Consider the following 18,911-nt stretch of genomic DNA (forward strand, 5'->3'; position numbering starts at 1 on the left):
CATTATGTTTGAAAGAAAAGCCAATGTATTCTTTGTATATGGGGAACCTTCATCCTTTCAAGTTCTAATAATGATGTTGTTTCTAGCACCCTTTGCTGACTTGCCCCCGCTGGGTAAAGTGTGGATTATTACATCCCACTGGGATTTTGCATCACACTCTATTCAAAAGTTTTGGGATCTACAAACCTTCCATGGTTCCATATCCTTCATGGTTCATTCAAATCAACCCTTGGGATTCCAAAATTTCCTTCAGATGCTAAGACCTTCATGGTCCCAAGGAGATGGTTTTATCCAGGACTTTTGGGAACAGGCATTCAGCTGTTCATTACAAATTTCTAATGTGCAGCATCAGGAAAGGAAATACTGCTATGGAGGAGAGAAGCTGGAGAGTCTTCCTGGGACCTTGTTTGAAATGGAAATGACTGGCCACAGCTACAATGTCTACAATTCTGTCTATGCTGTGGCTCATGCTTTGCAAGCCATTTACAAATCCACTTCCAAAGGTAGAAGGTTGGGAGAACGACAGGAACTGTTTTTTCAGAATGTGCAACCATGGCAGGTAATTACCACTGAACATTTTTAAAAGTCTATGTTTTCATCAAGAAACATAGGGAAATCTAAGTCTGCGTGATACAGTTCCCCTTTCTGTGGTGGTTTTCATTTCCTTTCAGGGCTTTTCCACTTTTAGAAATCCATTATGATAAATATTAGTGGTCCTGTGATAAAATATTGTTATTTCAATTCAAATCACCCACCACCTTAGAGCTTATGGAAATTAATGATCATTAGGAATATGAAATAATCATATTAGGTTTCCAATTCAAGAACAATACATTATTGCACAATGGATGAAATCATCACATGCATTGTTGAAGAATTTTGAAACAGTCTTCGCTTTGTTGATACTTTCTATCTAGGTCCATCATTTTCTAAGGACCATGTTGTTCAACAATAGTGCTGGGGATTCTGTGTGTTTTGATGATAATGGAGAATTAGTTACAGGTTTTGATGTAACAAACTGGATTATTTCCCCAAATGGTTCCTTGTTTAGGGTCAAAGTTGGAAGACTGGACCCTCAGGCACCTTTAGGAAAACAGTTGAGCATAAATGATGATCAAATTGTGTGGCATAAAGTATTTAATCAGGTGAGAGACAACACTATGACATTTGATGTTTTGACTCAAAATTTTCAAAGGCTTTGAAGGCATCTAACTACATTCCAACTTTAATTTTCGTAAAATCCCACAGGATCTTTTATTATTTCATGTATCTTTTTGAAAACAGCATTATATTCCAGTTCTAATTTTGGTGGATTCCTATTTTTTGCTTTATCTTTCCTCCCCTCCAGAAAATAAATAAATTATTTATTTCATGAATCGGTTACAGGATAGGAAGCTATATATTATCTTTAATGGACCCTTTACATTTTAATAGATATTTCCATATTTAAGGGTGATTTATCCACCTATCCAGTTCAAAAGCACGTCAAAAATGCAAGTAGATAAATAGGAACCGCTACAGCGGGAAGGTAAACGGCGTTTCCATGTGCTGCTCTGGTTTGCCAGAAGCGGCTTTGTCATGTTGGCCACATGACCTGGAAGCTGTACGCCGGCTCCCTCGGCCAATAATGCGAGATGAGCGCACAATCCCAGAGTCGGTCACGACTGGACCTAATGGTCAGGGGTCCCTTTACCTTTACCTTTATCCACCTATTTAAAAAGTATAGGTTTCTACGTACACTACCAAAAATACATCTCTTCGTAGAGGCAGTGCTGAGGCAATATAAAAGTTCAAGACACATTCTAGAAAATAAAAAAGCAAGAAATAGGAAGCGAGAGAAAGAACATACAAAGTCTTAGCTAGACAAAACAGACAGAGATTAACCCTTCTTGCTCTAACTTGGGAGCTCTTCTTTCCTTCCTTCCTTCCTTCCTTCCTTCCTTCCTTCCTTCCTTCCTTCCTTCCTTCCTTCCTTCCTTCCTTCTTTCTTTCTTTCTTTCTTTCTTTCTTTCTTTCTTTCTTTCTTTCTTTCTTTCTTTCTTTCTTTCTTTCTTCTTCCAGTCTCAAATCTTCCATTCTTGGGCAAGTTGATTGAATGGGTGGTTTCTGAACAACTCCAGGCATTCCTGAAGGATGCGGACCATTTGGATCCCTTCCAATTGGGATTCAGGCCTTATCATGGGACTGAAACTGCCTTGGTCGTGCTGGTCAATGATCTCCATCAGGCTAGGGACAAAGGTGAAAGCTGTTTTCTAGTTTTGATGGATCTCTCAGCGGCTTTGATACCATCAACCATAACATCCTTCTGGACCGTCTAGAGGGGCTGGGAGCTGGGGACAGTGTTATACAGTGGTTCTGCTCCTTCCTCCTGGGCTGTGTCCAGAAAGTAGTGTTTGGGGATGAGTATTCAGACCCCTGTGTTCTTACTTGTGGGGTGCCTCAGGGTTCTGTCCTCTCCCAATGCTTTTTAACATGCGGCCGCTGGGAGAGATCATCAGGGGGTTTGGGCTGGGTGTTCATCAGTATGCAGATGACACCCAGCTCTACCTCTCTTTTAAATCAGTGAAGGCAGTGAAGGTCCTGTGTGAGTGTCTGGATGTGGTTGGAGGATGGATGGGGGCTAACAGATTGAGGCTGAATCCTAACAAGACAGAAGAACTGTTTTTAGGGGTCAGGGGGAGGGCTGGTGTGGAGGACTCCCTGGTCCTGAATAGGGTAGCTGTGACCCTGAAGGACCAGGTGCACAGCCTGGGAGCCATTTTGGACTCACAGCTGTCCATGGAGGCACAGGTCAATTCTGTGTCCAGGGCAGCTGTCTACCAGCTCCATCTGGTATGCAGGCTGAGACCCTACCTGCCTGTGGACTGTCTAGCCAGAGTGTTACATGCTCTAATTATCTCCTGCTTGGATTACTGCAACACGCTCTACATGGGGCTACATTTGAAGGTGACCCGGAAACTGCAACTAATCCAGAATGTGGCAGATGGTGACTGGTGACTGGGAGTGGCTTCCAAGACCACATAACACCGGTCATGAAAGACCTACAATGGCTCCTAGTACGTTTCAGAGCACAATTCAAAGTGTTGGTGCTGACCTTTAAAACCCTAAACGGTCTCGGCCCAGTTAACCTGAAGGGGTGTCTCCACCCCCATTGTTCAGCCTGGACAGTGATATCCAGCACCAAAGACCTTCTGGTGGTTCCCTCAATGCGAGAAGGGAAGTTCCAGGGAACCAGGCAGAGGGCCTTCTCGGTAGTGGCGCCCACCCTGTGGAACACCCTCCCATCAGATGTAAAGGAAATAAACAACTATCTGATTTTTAGAAGGCATCTGAAGGCAGCCCTGTTTAGGGAAGTTTTTAATGTTTGATGTTTTATTGTATTTATTTCAAATATTTTGTTGGAAGCCGACCAGAGTGGCTGGGAAAACGCAGTCAGATGGGTGGGGTATAAATAATAAACTATTATTATTATTATTATTATTATTATTATTATTATCCCAACCTGCTTTTGTTTGTGATTTCTTATGCTCTCATTACTAATCTCTCCATAATGTTTCTCTACAGGTGCTTCCCCGTTCTGTGTGCAATGACTACTGCTATCCTGGGTACAGCAGGAAAAAGAAGGAAGGGGAGAAATTTTGCTGCTATGATTGTGCTCCATGTCCAGAAGGGATGATCTCTAAGTATAAAGGTGGGAGGAATAACTGATAAAATCATATTATTTACCTTTCCATAACACAACATAAAGTGTAACCCCTTGTAATGCAAATGGAGGTGGTTTGCAATGCAAAATGTTAAACAAAAAACAAAAAAAACCTAACAATTAATTTTTAAGAGTTTTAAAGAGTGTGGGACTATGTGAATTTGTGTCCACCCCAATCTCTCAGTCTAAGCAACCTCACAGGGATGGTGTGAAGATCCCTTGCCAGGTAGTTCCACAGTCCCAATAGGGTATCCAAAAGAACCTTTTAACAGTGGACCATCTGGCATTCCAACAATATACTCTGCTTTTAATATTGTTTAATTTAATTGATTTTTATAATCTTATTTCAATAAAGAGCAGGTTATTAACTATTTAAAAAAATACATAATACAGGACATTTATGCTTTAAATATCCAATACTGCATGTGAAAACTCATTGCACAACATGGCAGCATTGGAAAGCCTGCACTCGTGGAATCCCAGCCTTGAAGTTTATTTTCTCCACTTTGATAATACTGCTTATAGGATACTGCTTATATGATTAATACTTCAAACAAAGAACAGAATGAATTGACAGCATAGCAGAAAAATGTAATGTTTAACTGTAGAATGAAACAACATGTAACGATGTGAAGATGGTTTATAGATTATGTCCATGTTGGGGGGGGGGGAATAAATTTCTAAAGCAATTAAATAAAATGAATGCAAACTTTTCTGTTTATGTATTTATTTGATTTTTTCTCTTAGGAGGGTGTACATCATTAGATTCTTACAGAGGTCTGTGACCCCAAAAAAGTTAAGAACCCAATGCTTTACCTGTTTATCGCTCAATGTCTGAAATATTTAAACAACTCTTCCTTTATTCCAGATATGGATGCCTGTGTGAAATGTCCAGAAGATGAGTACCCCAACCATCACCAAACCCAATGCATTGCCAAGGTCCCAAGCTACCTCTCTTATGAAGAAGATTTAGGACTCATCTTAGTTATCTTGACCATTATCTTCTCTCTGATCACAACATTAGTACTTGGGACTTTTCTGAAGCACAATAACACTCCCATAGTCAAAGCCAACAATCGGACTCTCACCTACATCCTTCTCATCTCCCTCCTGCTTTGTTTCCTCTGCTCCTTTTTCTTCATTGGACAGCCTGGAATCGTGACCTGCCTTCTCCGACAAATCACTTTTAGCATCATCTTTTCTGTGGCCCTTTCCAGTATTTTGGCAAAAACCATTACTGTGCTGCTGGCATTCATGGCAACCAAACCGGGATCCAGGATGAGGAAATGGATAGGGAAAAGGCTGGCAAATTCCATTGTCCTTTCCTGCTCGTTTATTCAGGCTTGCATAGGTACTATTTGGTTAAGTACATCCCCTCCATTCCCAGATACGGATATGCACTCACTGCATGGGGAAATCATACTTGAATGTAATGAGGGTTCAGTGGCCATGTTTTATGGTGTCTTAGTCTATATGGGTGTGCTGGCCATTGTCAGCTTCCTCTTGGCTTTCCTTGCCAGGAAGTTACCTGACAGTTTCAATGAGGCCAAATTTATCACTTTCAGCTTGCTGGTGTTTTGTAGTGTCTGGTTGTCCTTTGTTCCCACCTATCTGAGCACCAAAGGAAAATATATGGTAGCTGTGGAGATCTTTTCCATCTTGTCCTCTGGTGCTGGGTTACTGGGTTGCATCTTTTCCCCTAAATGCTACATTATCATATTCAGACCTGAGCTTAACACCAGGGAACAACTAATCAGCAAAAAAGGTAAAAGAACATGATTACATATGGCTTCTTTCTGCTTGTGATACATAGTTCATTGGAAATGCTGGTGGGAGGGATGTCATAAGAATTTCGTTATGGGTTCTTGCTTAAGGAAACGTCTTTCCTTAAATTCTTTTATGCGTAGTTTGGCCAGAAACATTTCATTTCAATTTGTTTCTGACATCTCCTTCATTTGAATGGAGAATTTCCTATTTAACTGTTAACTGTAATCCTACCTCAAATGAGACACAATTATCAACTAATAGGATTCCTCGTTCTGAGGGTCCCAAGCATTTACTGTAAAGTAAATGGCTTGTGGCTCAAAAAAACTTAGAAGTACAAAAGCAATTATAAAATATAGCCACATGTAATTAAAATACAAGGTAAGTTAATTTCATCTGAACACCAACGATTGAAGTATACCATAGCAATCAATATATATGTAAAATAGCATATGGTCCATAGGGTCACGAAGATTCGGACATGACTAAACAACTAAACAACAACAAATGAAAGAACTGGGAGAAGCCAAATATAGTAACTTCCAAAGATTCCCGAGTCATGTGTTTTCTTCCTTCTACATTTTCTTAGTGTAGCATAATCAACTTCATATTTCTGGAAAGGTTTCCCTTGCCTGTATTGGGAAAGACCACCCTCCAAAAGGCATTAAAAATTACTGCTAAAGAGTTCTGGGAAATACTGACCCTATACAGTGCGTGTGTGTGTGTGTGTGTGTGTGTGTGTGTGAAATTCAGCTTTAAACATTCATCGAAATCCTCCTGAAACACTTCGATTCACATCATTATGCATTGGAGGTTTTATAATTTGCATAGTAAAGTCCCCTTTAGGGTGCTAAAAGCACAACCCTGTTTGTCTTTTAGGGACTGGCAGAGGGCATGGAAAGGCTTTTTTGAGTAGTGTTCTGAGGATTTTCTGAGGAGATTGTTTGAAGTAATTGGGAGAGGAAAGAGATTCTAAAAACTGTAAGGGATGTAGAAATAATGAGCCAGAGCAGGACTCTATATCAATTGGAATGGTTCACCTTGGTCCCTTCCCTCTCCTCCCTGCCATGTGAAAGGGAAGAGTAGCCATGGAGGGTTCAGGGAGTTGATAGATAAGAGGACCACACAAACACCAAGCCTGGCATCTGGAAGTGGTGCGGTGGATTATGAGAACCAACACCTTTTTTCATTGGGAGATAAACGAGCTTGCCTTAAAATGAAGCAGAGTCTTTGCTAGTCAGTACACAGAGTTAAAAGGCATGAAAGATATATTTGCAGGACCCTGAAATTCATGTTACGCAACCTACTCCCAGATACAGTACATAACATTTAGAGCATCAGCCACTTCAGCCAGAAAACACGCAACACCAACCTGCCTTATGTTACAATCACGCACATTTTAAATACTGCATTGGTAAAGAATCTTAGAATTGAATTAACTATCAGTAAAAATAAATGGGGCCAGCAATTTTTGTGAAAGATCTTTTGAGAGAATAATATCCATCAAGACAACACGGTGTGACTCTCATTTCCCCAGACCAGGCTTCCCAGTTATGCTAAATATGAATGACCCATGGATGACGTTGACCCTATAATCACCCTAGTACTGGTCAGAACTGGATCTACCAGCTGTACAAGACTAACTACTTATCCCTCAAAGGAGAAATAATAATAATAAATGTATGATTTAAAAAGGGGGGAGGAAATATTCTAGCAGTTTTGTTATGCATGATAGAACATCACTAGTCAACAACACACTGGGGAATGATAATAATACCTCTCAAAATTGCTGGTTTATGCAACTGACATTCAACACATGCTAGCAAGTGTCTAAAGAAGAGCTATAAAACACTTGTGTTCTTCAAAATAAGATCTAAGTAGAGGCTTTGCCATTCTTCTGTTCAATAATTTCTCATTTATATGATAGGATATATTTGTTCTTTTTCCTTTAAAAAATACATACAAAGTAAAGTGAGGAGATATAGACTTGGATCTAGACAGTATGAGACCCACTGATATCAGCAGGGTCACATTCCACTAACTTATTCTTGATCCAGCTCAAAGAGAGAAACAAGAACAGTGGTGCTTCCATAGACCACTAGAAAACTGTTGCGGTCCTTTGTCCACTTAATAGTCTGCCTGTTGTAGCAATTTTAAGCTGCAGAGGCTGTATAATTTTTAATGGCATGCTACTGCTTCTTCGATTTTGAATCCTGTATTTGATTGTATTACAGCTTGAATTCTATAGAATTCTAATTGCTCTTTACAGACATGCTGTGGACAGCCTGAACGAAGCAAGCAGATCACTGGTGGTCCACAAACAACAATTTGAGAACCCCTGAACTAGAACACAAGGGTACAGGCACCCAAATTCCATAACAAGCCAAGCTGTAAATCAGTGCAATCAGAGTATTAACTACCATTTGATTGACATTGTAGCAACTGCAATGCTACGTATAGAGGGTACCATGGGAACTGAGAATTGGAGGGGACATCTTGTCAACAGGATCATGACGGTGATGGTGTTGCTGCTTATACTGTTGTGTCATACTGTATGCAAGGCACATTTCATTAATTGCAGCATACACAATGACCCTCTTCCTATTCCTCATGAATTTTTCCAAGCAGGGGACCTTGTGATTGGTGGGATTGTTTCTCAAGTCTTCTTCTTGTATAATGTACTTTCTCTCCTGGAACAGCCTACACAGAACGTGATTGGTGAATCTATGTAAGAAACCATTTCCTTTCCCCCTTTTCCTCGGTTTATTAACCAAAAGCATGATCCCGGAACATTTTGAGCATTTAGTTATTCAGTTGAGATACTTTATTTTCATTATACTTTGAGTGTGTTTTCTTTCCTGCAGTCTTGAACAGATGCAGATGACAAATGAATAATACTAATGTGTTTTTTGCTTTTGTCGCTGTTGTTTTATTAAAGAGCTGTAACTTACCTTCCAGTTCAGTGCCTAAGGACTACCAGCACATCCTGGCCTTAGCCTTTGCTGTAAAAGAGATAAATGAGAACCCCAACATCTTACCAAACATTTCTCTAGGATTCCACATTCTTAATAGCTGCACTGCTAGCATGACCTATAAGGCCACCCTGAGCCTGCTTTCTAAACAAAAAAGATTTTCTCCTAACTTCAAGTGTCAAAATCAGAACAATCTGGTAGCTGTTGTTGGAGGATGCATCTCTGAAATCTCTGCCAATGTGGCCATTATTTCAGCAATCCACAAGACACCACAGGTAAACTGTGTGCATAGGGGTATGGATTTATTTTTACAAAAGTGGTACACTATCATGATTAGAGGGGAAAGTGTCTGCAGTCTTTTGGATCATGGGCGGTTGCTGGGCAGGAACACTTTTCACTTCATGGAAACTTCTAGGAGTTGATGTCAGGGTGTGGGGACAGGGGCAAACAAGGGCAGGGATCAAGAGATGTGACTCTTACCTATGAATATTCCATTACATTCCAGAAACACAAGAGCAAGCAGTTTTTATACCCATCACGGTTAAGGTAAAGGGACCCCTGACCATTAGGTCCAGTCATGACCGACTCTGGGGTTGCAGTGCTAATCTTGCATTATTGGCCGAGGGAGCTGACGTACAGCTTCCAGGTCATATGGCCAGCATGACAAAGCCATTTCTGGCGAACCAGAGCAGCACACGGTAATCCCACTGTAGTGGTACCTATTTATCTACTTGCACTTTGACGTGCTTTCGAACTGTTAGGTAAAAATACACTATTTAGACAGGCAGTTTGAACAGGGTCAGTATGGGACGTGGCCATCATAGAGACCTTGTGTCCTGTGCAATTTCATGCTTTCTAACAGAGCGGAGACAGAGAATAATTTTAAGATTTTATTATGTAGGGCATGGATAAAGAAAATTCAATCTACCCTTCCAGAAATACAACCAGAGGAGCTCTAAGTAAAAATACAGATCGTCCCCAGTGACTGAATCTGGCTGTGGAATTCCAACATGTCTAAGTCAGGCCCATTCATTTAGCTTTAGCTATATATTACGCGGGTGGAGCTGTGGGTTAAACCACTGAGCCTAGGGCTTGCCAATCAGAAGCTTGGTGGTTTGAATCCCCATGACGGGGTGAGCTCCTGTTGCTCGGTCTCTGCTCCTGCCAACCTAGCAGGGGTATGGAAAACACATAATATAAGCAAGGGTTGAAAGAAATTGGTATGTTCAGTCTCTTTAAAATGAGTTTGAGGCAGAACATTACAACACTCTTCAACGACTTAAACAGTTGCCACATTGTTGTTGTTGTTTAGTCATTTAGTCGTGTCCGACTCTTCATGACCCCATGGACCAGAGCACGCCAGGCACTCCTGTCTTCCACTGCCTCCTGCAGCTTAGTCAAACTCATGTTCGTAGCTTCGAGAACACTGTCCGACCATCTCATCCTTTGTCGTCCCCTTCTCCTTGTGCTCTCAATCTTTCCCAGCATCAGGGGCTTTTCCAGGGAGTCTTCTCTTCTCAGGAGGTGGCCAAAGTATTGGAGCCTCAGCTTCAGGATCTGTCCTTCCAGTGAGCACTCAGGGCTGATTTCCTTAAGAATGAATAGGTTTGATCTTCTTGCATCCATGGGACTCTCAAGAGTCTCTTCCAGCACCACCATTCAAAAGCATCAATTATTCAGCGATCAGCCTTCTTTATGGTCCAGCTCTCATTTCCATACATCACTACTGGGAAAAACATAGCTTTAAATATACGAACCTTTGTCGGCAAAGTGATGTCTCTGCTTTTTAAGATGCTGTCTAGGTTTGTCATAGGTCAAATGATTCATTCTGTACTGTCACAAAAGTGGTACTTGTTTAAGGTTCAACACTTGAAGTAAAAAAAAATAATCAATGCTAGGACAAAGGAAACATCCATTTATTGCAGAAATTGTGATTCTGGTTTTCAAAAGGATAATGAACTACATGGCCTATAGAACCCACAGCAGCATATTGATTTACTATTGTTTTGAAATTTGTCGGAGAAATATTCCTGGATTTTATTACAGCTCGCTTATGGATCATTTTTACCAGTACAAAGTACAAAAACGCTATTTCCATTTTTGTACCAGATGGTCCCCAATGAAGCCCAGCAGCACAAAGGACTTGTCCAGTTACTCCAGCATTTCAGATGGACCTGGGTTGGGCTTTTTGCCGTGGATGATGACAAAGGGAATAGGTTTTTACAGACAATAGTGCCAACTCTTACGCAGAATGGTATCTGTTATGACTTTATAGTAAACGTTCCAAAATGGAGTTATATGGATGAGATGCTAGACTGGTTATTTAAGCACTTGGATACCTATCTCATTATGTTTGAAAGAAAAGCCAATGTATTCTTTGTATATGGGGAAACTCCATCCTTTCAAGTTCTAAGAATGATGTTTTTTCTAGCACCCTTTGTGGACTTGCCCCCTCTAGGTAAAGTGTGGATTATTACATCCCACTGGGATTTTGCATCACACACTATTCAAAAAATTTGGGATTTACAAACCTTTCATGGTTCCATATCCTTCACAGTTCACTCAAATCAGCCATTGGGGTTCCAAAATTTCCTTCAGATGCTAAGACCTTCATGGGCCCAAGGAGATGGTTTTATCCAGGACTTTTGGGAACAGGCATTCAGCTGTTCATTACCAATGTCTAATTGGCAACATCAGGAAATGAAATACTGCTCTGGAATAGAGAAGCTGGAGAGTCTTCCTGGGACCTTGTTTGAAATGGAAATGACTGGCCACAGCTACAATGTCTATAATGCTGTCCATGCTGTGGCTCATGCTTTGCAAGCCATTTACAAATCCAGTTCCAGAAGTAGAAGGTTGGGAGAACAACAGGAAGAGTTTTTTCAGAATGTGCAACCATGGCAGGTAATAACAACTGAACATTTTTAACAGACTATGTTTTATTCCAGAAACCAAGGGAGTTACCAGTCTGCATGATACAATTCCTGTTTCTGTGGTGCTTCTCATTTCCTTTCACGTTTTTCTCCCTTTTGGAAATCTATTTGGATAAGTGTTGGTTGCCCCATGATAAAGTATTGTTATTTCAATTCATCACCTTGGATCTTATGGAAATTAATGATCATTAGAAATAGCAAATAATCATATAAGTTTTCCAATCATATAAGAATAACACATGACTGCCCAATGGATGAAGTCACCACATACATTGTTGAAATGTTCTGAAAAAGTTGTTGCTTTGTTGATACTTTCTTTCTATTTAGGTCCATCATTTTCTAAGGACCATGTTGTTCAACAATAGTGCTGGGGATTCTGTGTGTTTTGATGATAATGGAGAATTAGTTACAGGTTTTGATGTAACAAACTGGATTATTTCTCCGAATGGTTCATTGTTTAGGGTCAAAGTTGGAAGACTGGACCCTCAGGCACCTTTAGGAAAAGAGTTAAGCATAAATGATGATCAAATTGTGTGGCATAAAGTATTTAATGAGGTGAGACATAGCTCTGTGGCAATCGATGTTTTGACTCAAAAATTTCCAAGGGTTTGAGGGCATCTAACTATATTTCAACTTCAATTTTTGTTAAACCCGATAGGAAGTATTAATATTCATGAACCTTTTTGAAAACATTATTATATTCCAGTTCTAATTCTGATGATTTCCAATTTTATGCTTTATTTTTCCTCTCCCCCAATAAATAAATAACTTATTTCATGAACTGATTTCAGGATGGTAGGACGTGTATTATCTTTAATGGACCCTCTTCATTTTAACAGATGTTTCCATATTTAAGGGAGCTGTATCCACCTATCTAAGAAGTACAGTGGTACCTCTACTTATGAATAACTCTACATACGAATGTTTCTACTTACGAACGGAGCTCCGTCTCCCATCTTGGATGCGGTTTAGATAGGATTTTTTCTACTTACGAATTTTTAGATACGGTTGCTTCGACTTTCTTTTTTTTCTCCCAATGCACTCATATGGGATTCGACTTACAATTTTTTTCGACTTACGAATGTGCGTTCGGAACGCATTGAACTCGTAAGTAGAGGTACCACTGTTTACACCACTAAACATACATCTCTCCATAGAGGCAGTGGGGAAGCAATATCAAAGTTCAAGGACACATTCTAGCCAATGAAAACAAAAAGAAAAAACTGGAACAGAAAATGAAACATACAAAGTCCCCTCCACAAGTAAATCTTAACTAGGCAACACAGAGAAAGGTGAACCTTCTCTGCTCTAACTTGGGAGTTTTCCTTTCTTCTCCCAACCTGCTTATGTTTTGCTCACTCTTATGCTCTCATTACTAATCTCTCTATAATGTTTCTGTACAGGTGCTTCCCCTTTCTGTGTGCAATGACTACTGCTATCCTGGATACAGCAGGAAAAAGAAGGAAGGGGAGAAATTTTGCTGCTATGATTGTGCTCCATGTCCAGAAGGGATGATCTCTCAGTATAAAGGTGGGAGGAACAGCGGGCAAAATTATCATATTTGCATTTCCATAACTCAAAATAAAATGTAACCCATTGAATGCATATGGAAATATTTTGCAACGCATAATTTTAAACAAATTATAAAATACCTTTCTAACAATATTTAAGAGTTTCAAAGAGTATGGGATTGAGTGGATTTGTGTCCATCACTAGCTCTCAGTCTAAGCAAGCTCACAAGGTTGGTGTGAAGATCCCTTGCCAGGTAGTTCCACAGTCACCGACAGTCTTTCCAAGATTTTTCCAATCACAATAGGTAAAGGCAAAGGGACCCCTGACCGTTAGGTCTAGTCACAGACGACTCTAGGGTTGCTCATCTCTCTTTACTGGCCAAGGGAGCCAGCGTCCAGCTTCTGGGTCATGTGGCCAGCATGACTAAGCCGCTTCTGGTGAACCAGAGCAGCGCACAGAAACACCGTTTACCTTCCCGCCGGAGTGGTACCTATTTATCTACTTGCACTTCGTGCTTTCAAACTGCTATGTTGGCAGGAGCAGGGACCGAGCATCAGGAGCTCACCCATCATGGGGATTCGATCCATGGACCTTCTGATCAGCAAGCCCTAGGCTCTGTGGTTTAACCCACAGTGCCACCCGTGTCCCAGTCACAATAGGGTATACAAAATAAATGTTTCCTGGTGGACCACCTGACAATTCAAGTATATAATTGCCCTGTTTAGGGAAGCTTTTAATGTTTGATGGATTTCTGTATTTTAGAATTTCTGTTTTTTTGGAAGCCGCCCAGAGTGGCTGGGGGAACCCGGCCAGATGGGCGGGGTATAAATAAATTATTATTATTATTATTATTATTATTATTATTATTATTATTATTATTATTCTATTTTTAATAGATTTGCGGGGTATAAATAATAAATTATTATTATTATTATTATTATATTTTTAATTGATTTTCATAATCTTATTTTGATGAAGAGCAAGTTATAAATTATTTAAATAAATAAATAAATACATACATACATACATACATAATAAAGGACATTTCTGCTTACTACATATCCAATATCGGATGTGAGAACTCATTGTGGAACATTTGTTTCTTAGCAGTTTTGAAAAGCCTGAACTCGTGGAATCGTAGCCTTGGAATTTAATTTACACAACCAGATGATAATATCACCTACATTTTCAGAATAATTTCACCATTATTTTTTCTCCTCTCTGATAATCTTGCAATGCAGCTTCTAGGATTAATACTTCAAACAAAGAACAGAATAAATTCTTAGCATAGTGCAACAACCTAATAGTTTACTGTTTGATGAGACAACATGAAACATTGTGAAGATTGTTTTTAGATTCTATGTGAGAAAAAATAAAAATTCCACAGCAATTAAATAAATTGAATGCAAACTTTTCTGTTTATGTCTTCATGTGCAATTTTTTATCCTGATGAAGGTGTCCATCATTAGATTCTTAAAGAGGTCTGTAACTCTGAAAAAGTTAAGAACCAGTGCTTTAGCTATATATTGATCAATGTCTGAAATATTCAAACATCTCTTCCTTTATTCCAGATATGGCTGCCTGTGTGAAATGTCCAGAAGATGAGTACCCCAACCATGGCCAAACTCAATGCATTCCCAAGGTCCCAAGCTACCTCTCTTATGAAGAAGATTTAGGACTCATCTTAGTTATCTTGACCATTATCTTCTCTCTGACCACAACATTAGTACTTGGGACTTTTATGAAGCACAATAACACTCCCATAGTCAAAGCCAACAATCGGACACTCACCTACACCCTCCTCATCTCCCTCCTGCTTTGTTTCCTCTGCTCCTTTCTCTTCATTGGACAGCCTGGGAAGGTCACCTGCCTTCTCCGACAAATCACTTTTAGCATCATCTTTTCTGTGGCCCTTTCCAGTGTTTTGGCAAAAACCATTACTGTGCTGCTGGCATTCATGGCAACCAAACCAGGATCCAGGATCAGGAAATGGATAGGGAAAAGACTGACAAATTCTATTGTCCTTTTCTGCTCATTTATTCAGGCTTCCCTTGGTATGCTTTGGTTAAGTGCATCCCCTCCATTCCCAGATACGGATATGCACTCACTGCATGGGGAAATCATACTTGAATGTAATGAGGGTTCAGTGGCCATGTTTTATGGTGTCTTAGTCTATATGGGTTTGCTGGCCACTGTCAGCTTCATCTTGGCTTTCCTTGCCAGGAAGTTACCTGACAGTTTCAATGAGGCCAAATTTATCACTTTCAGCTTGCTGGTGTTTTGTAGTGTTTGGTTGTCCTTTGTTCCCACCTATCTGAGCACCAAAGGAAAATATATGGTAGCTGTGGAGATCTTTTCCATCTTGTCCTCTGGTGCTGGGTTACTGGGTTGCATCTTTTCCCCTAAATGCTACATTATCATATTCAGACCTCAGCTTAACACTAGGGAACAACTAATTGGCAAAAAAGGTAAAAGAACATGAGTGCATATTTTGTTTTTGTCTGCTTGTTTATGTAGTTTATTTCAAATGCTGGTGGGAGGGATTTTATAAGAAATTGGTGGTGTCTGCTTGCTTGAGCAATAAACCAAAACAAACCACCACAAACTGGCTAATAAATATAAAAGGGAATTTACTGGGACAACAACTGGACTAAAGCTAGACTAATGGCCATTCAAACAAATAAAAACATGTTACAATGCCATGTGCAGATCAATGCTGGTTCTGCCAAAAAATGGAATGAATAATATGCTCAGTGAATGTTTTAAGTCTGAATAAATGAACCATTCAACTAGTAGGTAAAGTCCATGCAACCTGATGCCAATAGAAAAATAAAGAATGTTCCAGATAGTTTGTGGGAACTGAACTGGATAAAAAAAATACTTCAGTTGGTCTTAGGATGCCACCTCCCTGGTGAAGTTAACGCAGTTGGATGGAAGAAAGAGCTGGATGAATGTTCTTCAGTAGGTCTTATATAGACGTGGTGGAGCTAGCCTGAAGGGTCCGTCTGTTGGATGGATGGGCGAAGGATCTGCCCCTTCCCAGCAGGTGGGCTCTGCGGGGCAGGGAGGGGAGAGGGGTCTCTGCAGCACCAGCGGCTGCTGCTTTTCTGCCAAGCCCGACTTGGGCTTGACCTGAGGTGCCACCGCAGCTGCAAGCAGTGGCAACAACCCCCGCTGCTGCTGTTGCCCCTTGTCCTTCTCTGCAGGAGCCGCTCCATTGCCTGTTCCATTCTGCAGGAGCACTGCAGCAGCTGCCTGTCCAGCTCCACCACGTGTGCCTTCACGCCACCGCCTTCCGCCACTGCAGATGCTGCCACTGCCACCGGTGCTTTCCCCTGCACTCCTTCCTTGTCCTCCTCCCCTGGCTGGGGCTCTGGGCAGCGGCAGCGGTGGCAGCTGTTGCTCGGTCTCCAAGGTTGTGGTGGTGGCGGTGCTGGAGATGGAGCCGGCTGCCAAGGAAGTCACGAAAGAGTGGGTGCCTGACGCCCCCCAGAATTTGGCACCCAGGTGCCCTGCACCCCTTGCACCCCTAGGTAAAGATGGCGGGATCAGGAATCAGGTTTGTCTGCCTTAACAACAGCAAAACCACAGCCAGGCAGTGCTATATACCCCACAAAATAAACTTCTGGGCTTATTTGTGTGCAGTTTGGCAGGCTTAATCCACTCTGCAGGAGCCCCTGTCTCTACAAATTTCCTCTATGGAGACCAAAATTTGGAATTTTTATAGTCGTTTTTTGACTCCCTGTTAAAGAGGATATGGGACAGAGACTCAATATATACAGAGCAGCTTGCGGCCCAAACTATGGAGGGGCTACACAACTCAAAGGTAGATCAGATTGTTTTATTAACAAAGAAATAAAATACACAAAATAAAATACATTTAGGTTGCCAGATATGTCCTCTTCATCTAATGTAATAAGGGCAGATGTCAAGTGGAATGCCCTGGATAATGCAAGTAGGGTCCACCATGCACTTCTAAATACCCTATTTTCTCATTACATGCCTGCATCATTTCTCAGATTGTTCAACCCTACTTCAGCTGACAGTGCTACAAACTGAGAAATAGTTTTCACATCAATATCTGTATCCTCACAGTGATCAGTAATCTCCCCAGGCTTTTCCTCAGAGCTGACTTCATATCCTGGTTTCTCAGGGTGTAGATCAAAGGGTTTAAAAAAGAGGTAACTACACTGTACATGAGGGTGGCTATCATGTCTCTCTGAGGTAAGTCGCCTGATGTTGGAGGGAGGTAATTGAACAAAACTGGCACATAGAGCAAACCTACAACTGTGAGGTGAGCGCTGCAGGTGGAAAAGGCCTTCCATCTCCCTCTGTGTGACTTGACCTTCAATAACAGGAAGATGATGATATAGAGATAGGAAAGGAGTGTCAAGAAGAAAGGGATCATGACAATTGAGCCCGTGACTACATTGAGGAGACTAAGATTGAGTTGTGTGCTACTGCATGCCAGTCTCAGTAGTGGCTTGATATCACAAAAGAAATGCTTGATGATATTGGGGCCACAGAAATGAAGTCGGGATGTCATCACTGTGTGCATCAGGGCATGAAAGAACCCCATAGTCCAAGTGGTGGCGGCCAGTAGAATACACACACGTCTGCACATAATGACTGGATAGTGCAATGGATTGCATATGGCCACATAGCGATCATAAGCCATGACAGCTAGAAGAAGAGCCTCACTGCTTCCTAGGAAATGGAAGAAATGAAGCTGGGTGATGCATCCAACAAAGGAGATTCTTCGATGGGCCAACAGGAATCCAGATAGCATCTTGGGAAGGATGACTGTAGAGTAGCAAATGTCCAAGCAAGAAAGGTTACTGAGGAAGAAATACATAGGTGTATGGAGTTTGGTCTCAGCCACCACCACACACACAATAGTACTGTTGCCAAGCACAGTTACTAGATAGAGGAAGAAGAAGAAAACAAACAAGACCATTTGAACTTCCTGTTGATCTGTTAAGCCCATGAGTATGAAGTGAGTACTCTGTGTCTGATTCTCCATTGTTGCTGGGATTTTTTAGAAAAAGCAGATAAAAGAATTATTTTAGAATGTCATGATTATACTGCATACGGAAAAAATGCATATAAAGAAGACTAAGAAATATGTGATTCCTTACATTTCAGAGAGAATTGAAACATCTATGCTCATGCTAACAATCCCCTCGGGACTCCACACTCTCCACTATTAAATATTGCTGAAAACACTTCAACAGGTGTCTGCATCATGCCAAGTAGACAGTTATAATTTTGGTTAAAGAGATGCCAGAAAAACTCCAGGAAAAAAAATCAAATAGTTTTGGTGCTCTGAATTTCTTCCCCATCCCTATTTCCTGAAAATATGCCCTTCAATCAAAGTAGGGTGGGGTGGGGTTGGATTTTGAGCTGCTTTCTTGGGAAAAATAAATTTCTCCATAAATTTCAGGAGGGAGGTGCCACTTATCTTCCAAAGGCTTGCCAGGAAGGGTGGCTTGTAGGAAGCTGCATAAACCATCTGCATCCAAAACCTTTGGCCATGATTGGTCAAAAAAGTACTTCCTGTAAATGTTATATAGCTCAGTAGGTTAGAGCGTGGTGCTGATAATGCCAAGGTTGCAGGTTTAATCCCCGTATGTGAGAGCTGCATATCTCTGCATTGCAGGGGGTGGGGCTAGATGATCCTCAGAGTCTCTATGATTCTATATTTGTTCCATAAACACAAAGTTCTCAAAAATTCACAATATACATGAGCAGTTAAATTTTAATGACAAACATGAAATCCATATGCCATGCATTTCAAGACCTTCTGCTTGGAGATGAAAGTCTGATTGCCCTAATAGTCCTTGTAAGTAAGGCTGACGCTGTCACTACCATAGTTTCTAATGCAAACCTCTTCTAAATCAACCACTGAAGCCAATTGTGGAGTTAATTAATCAGGCAAAAGAGCTGATTAATGTTAAGGGGTTGGAAACAAATTCTCAGAATGTTTCAGACAGCTGTAGTCAAAAAATGTTGGTCTCAGATACTAGA

At 40.9% G+C, this 18,911-nt stretch overlaps 3 protein-coding genes across 3 annotated transcripts; 2 read left to right on the forward strand and 1 right to left on the reverse strand.

Moving 5' to 3' along the window:
* The first annotated feature begins 938 nt into the window (after positions 1 to 938).
* On the forward strand, positions 939 to 5,482 carry LOC132592894 (vomeronasal type-2 receptor 26-like). Its single transcript, XM_060281116.1, has 3 exons — positions 939 to 1,145; positions 3,565 to 3,691; positions 4,572 to 5,482. Exons 1-3 carry the CDS (start codon positions 939 to 941, stop codon positions 5,480 to 5,482), a joined length of 1,245 nt encoding a protein of 414 aa, XP_060137099.1.
* Positions 5,483 to 7,040: 1,558 nt separating this feature from the next.
* Positions 7,041 to 15,366, forward strand: LOC118077907 (vomeronasal type-2 receptor 26-like). The gene is made up of 6 exons (XM_060281117.1): positions 7,041 to 7,076; positions 8,406 to 8,714; positions 10,549 to 10,713; positions 11,700 to 11,927; positions 12,776 to 12,902; positions 14,456 to 15,366. Exons 1-6 carry the CDS (start codon positions 7,041 to 7,043, stop codon positions 15,364 to 15,366), a joined length of 1,776 nt encoding a protein of 591 aa, XP_060137100.1.
* Positions 15,367 to 16,953: 1,587 nt separating this feature from the next.
* LOC118077908 (olfactory receptor 12D1-like) lies at positions 16,954 to 17,907 on the reverse strand. Its single transcript, XM_035101629.2, has one exon. The coding sequence runs from the start codon at positions 17,905 to 17,907 to the stop codon at positions 16,954 to 16,956; it is 954 nt and encodes a 317-aa protein (XP_034957520.2).
* Between the last annotated feature and the right edge of the window lie 1,004 nt (positions 17,908 to 18,911).

Source organism: Zootoca vivipara, chromosome 13 (genome assembly GCF_963506605.1).
Source record: "Zootoca vivipara chromosome 13, rZooViv1.1, whole genome shotgun sequence".
Classification (NCBI taxonomy): Eukaryota; Metazoa; Chordata; class Lepidosauria; order Squamata; family Lacertidae; genus Zootoca; species Zootoca vivipara.